General features: G+C 39.7%; 1 protein-coding gene across 1 annotated transcript in view; it reads left to right on the plus strand.

The window, feature by feature from the left end:
• CREG2 (cellular repressor of E1A stimulated genes 2) overlaps positions 1-6,727 on the plus strand; it is a 37,784-nt gene that overhangs the window by 22,780 nt on the left and 8,277 nt on the right. The window contains exon 4 of the mRNA XM_023515785.1: positions 4,006-4,010. Within this exon, the coding sequence (XP_023371553.1) occupies positions 4,006-4,010 (5 nt within the window). The remainder of the gene's footprint in view (positions 1-4,005; positions 4,011-6,727) is intronic.

The raw sequence follows: 6,727 nt of genomic DNA on the forward strand, positions 1-6,727 counted from the left end.
TTGGGCTCAAGCAATTCTCTTGCCTTAGCCTCCCAAGTAGCTGGGACTATAGGCACCTGCCACAGTGCCTGGCTATTTTTAGAAGCAGGATTTTGCTTTTGCTCAGGCTAGTCTCTAACCTGTGAGCTCAGGCAATCCACCAGCCTCGGCCTCCCATAGTGCTAGGATTACAAACATGAGCCACTACACCCGGCCCTGAGAGACCTTGTCTTGAACACAAATTTAAAAAGAAAGAAAAACAGCCATATTGCCAATATGCAGAAAGTTTTAATGGTCTGGAAAGCAGACTAAGCCAGCAATAACACTTGCTTAAGCCAATTCTAATACAGATCAAGGTCCTAACTCTTCAATTCTATGATGGCTGAGATAGGTAAGGAAGCTACAGAAGAAAAGTTGAAAGGTAGCTGAGGTTGGTTCTTGAGGTCTAAGGAAAGAAGCTGTCTTGATAACATAAAAGTGCAAGCTGAAGCAGCAAGTGCTGATGTAGAAGCTGCAGAAAGTTATCCAGAAAATATAGCAAAGATTATTAAAGAAAGGTTAAGAAGAAAGATTATTAAGAAAGGCTATGCTAAACAACAGATTTTCAAGGCAGATGAAATAGCCTTCTATTGCGAGAAGGCTGCCTGCAGGATTTTCATGGCTAGAAATCCAAAGTCAGTGCCTTTATTTCTCTTTCGTTTATGAAACTTATTCTGGTAATATATAAAATTCTTGGCTGACAGTTTTTTTTTTTCTTTTAGCACTTTAAAATACCATCCCATTCTCTTCTGGCCTTTAAGTTTTATGCTAAAAAGTCTACTGTTAATCTGATAGAGTTTCCTTATTGGTTACTAACTGCTTTTCTCTTGCTAATTTTAAAATTTCTTTCTTTCACTTTTACTTCAGACATTCTGATTACAATATGTAATGGTGAAGGGAGTTTTTCCAATGTATTGGATGTCTAACTCTCTTGTAAACTTGGGGAGGTCTTTCCCAGACAAACAAACCCTGAAGGAATTCATCACTATAGAGCAGTCCTACAGGAAATGCCCAGGGTTTTAAACATGGAAATGAAAGGTCAATGTTCACCATCATGAAAACACATGAAAATATAAAACTCAAAAAGCACATTTGGCAAAAATGAAAATAGACAAATGGGACATAATTGAACTACAAAGCTTCTGTACAGGAAATAAATAATCAACAAATTGAACAAATGATCAGAGGAATGGGAGAAAATATTTGCATACTATATATCTGAAAGGGGACTAATATTCAGAATGTACAAGGAACTCAAACAACAACAAAAGAAAAAAAATAACCTAATTAGAAAGTAAGCTCCTTAGCCCACTTTTTAATGAATAGATGTTTTTCAAAAGAAGACAAGTAGCCAACATGTAGATGAACATTTTTGTTCAACATCACTAAGCATCAGAGAATTAAAACCGCAACGACGTATCATTTTATACTAATCAGAATGGCTATAACTTTTTAAAAAGACAAAAATTGGGCAGCACCAGTGGCTCAAGGAGTAGGGTGCCAGCCCCATATACTGGAGGTGGCGCGTTCAAACCTAGCCCAGGTCAAAAGTGGCAAAAAAAAAAAAAGAGAGAGAAAGACAAAAATTAACAGATGGTGGAAGAAAAGGAACTCTCATGTACTATGGGCAGGAATATAAATCAGGGCAACCTCTATGGAAAACAGTATGGAGAGTTCCCAAAGAACTAAAAACAGAAATGCCATATGATCCAGCAATCCCACTACTGTGTATCCACCCAAAGAAAAAGAAATAATGATATCAAAAAGATACCTGCACTCACAGCATTATTCACAATAGCAAAGATATGGACTCAAACTAAGTGTCCACACTGAAGGACTACATAAGGAAAATATGGTACACATATAAACAACAGAATACTATTCAGAGGAATACATAAAAAAGAATGAAATCGTCTCTTTTGCAGCAACATGGAACTGAAGGCCATCATCTGAAGTGAAACAACTCAGAAAGACTAACGTTGCATGTTCTCACTTATCAGTAGGAACTAGATCATGTGCACACACAGAGAACGAGGGACAGTAGAGACTTGGAGGGATGGGGGGGTCAAGGAGGAGGTGAGAGGTTGCTTGGTGGGTACAATGTATGTTGCTGCAGTGGTGGCTGGACTGAAGGCCCTGACTTCATCACACGCAATACATCGATGTAGCAAAATAGCACTTCGAATATACATGTATGCAAACTAAAAAAGATTTTAAAACAAATGGAGCCTGAAAATGTGTCCCAATTACTATCAATCCCTTGATAATATTTGAATGGATAAGAGGTCGCTTCTTACAAATGAGCAAAGAAAGTGGTTTCTTGAGATGGAAATTTACTCCAGGTGAAGATGCTGAGAGCATCTTTGAAGTGCTGGCAAAGGTACGTAAATTTGGTCGTTAAAGCAGAGGACAGGTTTAAGAGGACTGACTCTTGATTTTAAAAGACATTCTGCTGGGTGGTGCCTGTGGCTCAGTGGGTAGGGCACTGGCCCCATATACCGAAGGTGATGGGTTCAAACCTGGCCGGCCAATACTGCAACAAAAAATAGTGTTGTGGCAGGCGCCTGTAGTCCCAGCTACTCAGGAGGCTGCAGCAAGAGAATCGCCTAAGCCCAGGGAGTTGGAGGTTGCTGTGAGCTGTGATGCTACAGCACTCTACCAAGGGCAAAACCATGAGACTCTGTCTCTTTAAAAAAAGGGGTGGGGGGACGACGCCTGTGGCTCAAAGGAGTAGGGCGCTGGCCTCATATACCAGAAAATATTCTGCTGTGGGTAAATGCTATCAAACAGCATTGCATGCTACAGAGAACTCTTTTGTGAAAGGAAGATTCATTCATACCTCACCCAACCTTCAGCAACCACCACCCTGATCAATCCGCAGCCATCAAGATCAAAGCAAAGACCCTCCACCAGCAAAAAGATTACAACTTGCTGACGGTTCAGATGATCATTAGCATTTTTTAGCAATAAGGTATTTTTTAGTTAGGGTATGTGCATTTTTTTTTTTTGGCATAATGCTATTGCACACTTAAAAGACTACAGTGTAGGGTAAACGTAACTTCTATATGCACTGAGAAACAAAAGATATTATCATGACTTGCTTTATCGCAGTGTTTGTTTTACTGCAGTATTCTGGAACTAAATCTGAAATATCTCCTAGGTATGCTTGTACGTACATATAACAAGGGCTGAGAAGTTGTCTTCCAGGAGCTGGTGAAGAGCCAGGTCTCCTAAAGACTGGCCTTTCTTTGGAATGTGGAGGGTTTCAGCAACCCAGACTGTATTAAACCTTTACTGCACACCAGGAGATGATGGTATGTGATGTGAGGGTCAGCAGTGGATATTGTGAAAATTAAACAAGTCGGGTGCTTTAAAATACGAGAAGATATGTACATGCTAAATAATCATACCTGATTTCAAAATGGAAAAAATTTAGAAATTATGTCATTCTCTCAAGCAATTATCAAATTACAAAACTAAACAAATGAATAGACCTCTAGGAAGGCAGATTTCAACTGACCTACACGGCCCACCCCAAGCCCGTCAGGGTCCGCTTTACATGGGCTCCAGCTTTTTCCATGATGCTGGTGAGCATCATGTCATTCGGATGGCAAAAATATACAATATATTTAAGAGCCATGTAAAATACAGCTTTCCTGAATGTCCCTGACCTCCTAGAAAGATGAACTGCCACAAACATTTTAAGCCTAAAAAACATACTTTCCAAATTGTACAGATTAACACATGCTCACATGGTATATAATTTGCTATTCTGCTAATTGAATCTCCACCACTGTAGCAACCTACATCTGCAAAAAGCTTAGCAAGAGAGGCAGCTGGGAGGCTTCTGATGCTGATCATGTCAGGGACATGGTCCCGTTCTTGCCATCTGTGTATTAGTTTGCTCCAGCTGCCATAACAAAATACCACAACCGGAGGAGCTTAAACAACAGAAATTTATTTTTTCACACTTCTGGAGGCCAGAAGTCAAAGACCCAGGTGCCAGGAGTTCCGGTTGCTCGTGAAGCCTCTAGGTCTATGATTCATTCCCTGCCTCCATGTTCCGATAATTCTGCAAGCTAGGAAGGACAGGTGTGGGCTTTCCACTTCTCCAAAATATACTCTTTCTCCCCACCCCAGGCATTGAGTAAAATTCTCTGTGATCTTATCCACCAAAATGTTCTTCAGATATATTTATGAGACAAAGGAACTTAGAAAAATTTCTTCTCTCTTACAATATTACCTAGCTATTACATCTATTCTTTTTTTTAATTTCAGATTAATTCGTCGGTACAAACAATTAGGTTACATTGTTTGCATTCGTTAGGGAAGGTCCCTGTTGTAGTTGTGCCCCTCACCCAGGAGGTGTGCCGTAGACCCTTACGTTGTGCCCCTTAGGTGGGAGCACAGCAATCAAAGGGGGATATTTCTAAAGTCCCTTGTCTCACCAGACTATAGCCAGGTGAATTGAAGAAACTGGAAAAGCCATCAAAAGAAGCTCGGAAAGTAAAGTTCCTAATTTTACATTCTTATGCTTTGGCAATGATGGCAGCACTGATGCTACAAATACAGCTCAACTTGCCATTTTTATTAGAGATATTGGTGACAAATATAATGTCACTGAAGAAATGGCTTCTTTAGTGCCACTAAAAGATACAACTAAATCAAGAGATTTATAGGAAGCAATGAAAATATTCTAAAGCGTTTTTGTTTGTCCGTTGTCAACACATCTGGTATAGTTTCTGATGGTGCCCCAGGGATGGTTGGTAAAAGACAGGGACTTGTGAAAATAATAGCAGACAATGCAATTGCTTCCGAAAAACTCACGTTTGATGAAGTGTCATTGCATAGTATGTCAAGAAAATTCGTGTTCAAAAGCTTTAACAAAGGATAACGTCATGCAAACCATCAGCAAGACTGTGAATTTCATAAGGGTCAAGGGATTGAATCATCGCTAATTCCAGGAATTCCTTAAAAGCATTGATGCTGACTAACTGTGACAACATCATTGACTTCTTGGAAGTAAGATGGCTAAGTCAAGGCCAACCGTTAAAAAATTTTATGATTTGTGACATGTTATCAAGTCATTTATGGTATCAACAACCAAATTTGTGCCAGAATTTCACCTTCTGTGAACAGCGAAAATCATGCAGCCTTGCTTTTTGGTTTGATATAAGAATTTGAAAACCAATGTCAGGATTTCCAGGAAAATAACTTTTTTTTTTTTTTTTTTGGTGCATTTGTAACTCTATTATCAGTCGACATAAGTATGTCACCTGCCAATTTTCAAATGGGATGCACAGAGCTGCAATCTGAAATGCAACTTAAAGAAAAATTTGACCATGTCTCTTTAGTAGACTTTTATAGGTCCTACCTTTCCAGAGACAAACATCTCTTGCTTCACAGTCATGTCTTATTCATATGGTCACTTTTTGGCAGCACCTACATTCGCAAGCAACTATTTTCAAGAATAAAAAACATTAAGAGTAAAACTAGAACTGAAATATCTGATGCGCATCTTGAGAACTAAGAACTGCACCCACTTCCATCAAACTAGATATTGACGCCTGAGTTTCTCAAAGACAAGGTCAAATATCACACTAGTTTTATGATTACTTTTATAATTAAAAATGTCCCCCAAAGCCCAAAGGCATTTTAGGATTTAGACATGTACATTTTCTATATTAGTGACTGCAAACTTGGGAACTGCTCAATGATTTTAAAAGATTCTGTCAACAGGCCACTGCATTGTGATGTGAGGACTTTTTTGCCTCTTGATGGTGGCGGAGTTCACAAAAATTATGCATGAACCTTTTTGATTTGCTCAGCAGCTTTCATTAGTGTTTGCTTATTAATGAGTGGCCCGAGACGCCTCTTCTTCTTCTTCCAATGTGGCCCAAAGAAGCCAAATGGCTGGACACCAGTGGTCTAAACAAAAATCTGACAGTATTTTTTTCTATAAAGGTCACGTGCTACATTTTTAGGTATTATAGACCGTATAGTCTCCATCACAATTCAGCTCTGCTGTGGCAGCACCAAAGCAGCCATTGATTGACAGTATGAATGTGGCTGCCGAGAAAACTTTATTTCAGCACAATGAAATGTGAAGTTCATGTCATTTCCGGGTGTTATAAAACGTTATCCTTCTTATGATTTATTTCAGCTATTTTAAAATGTAAAATCCATTCTTACCACTCAAGCAGAAAGAAACAGGTGGCAGGCCACCTTTGGCCATCAGGCCATCATTTGCCTGATCCAGACCAATTGAGAAATAGAAGAGTAAGGTGGACAGAGTAGCAAATATCACTTGAGGGAGGGAGGAGCAACCACACATGCCCAGTGTCATCTTCCAAATTCACCAATTGGTATATGTCTGAGGAATAGAGTAATAGAGAGCATCGGGGTGGTATGCTAATAGAGCTGCCCTGGTCAGCAGGGAGAAGTGTCCCCCTGCAGTATCAGGCAGGAACTATTTTTACTTATTTTTTTTATAGGTGAGGAAAGTGAGGCACAGAGAGGTAGGTCACAACCCAGGTTCAAATGTAAGTGGCCGATTCAATGCCGGTGCTCTAGAGCACCCACTGTGGGTCTTTTCATGTCCTTCCTCACTCACCAGGGTCTACGGATCAGAATGCCCAGGAATGTACTAAATCCACCAGAAGAGGATACACTGTTCCCTTTCTTCTTCTTCTTCTTTTTTTTTTTTTTT

This window comes from Otolemur garnettii, unplaced genomic scaffold (genome assembly GCF_000181295.1).
Source record: "Otolemur garnettii isolate 467f Iridium unplaced genomic scaffold, OtoGar3 scaffold00079, whole genome shotgun sequence".
Taxonomy (NCBI): domain Eukaryota; kingdom Metazoa; phylum Chordata; class Mammalia; order Primates; family Galagidae; genus Otolemur; species Otolemur garnettii.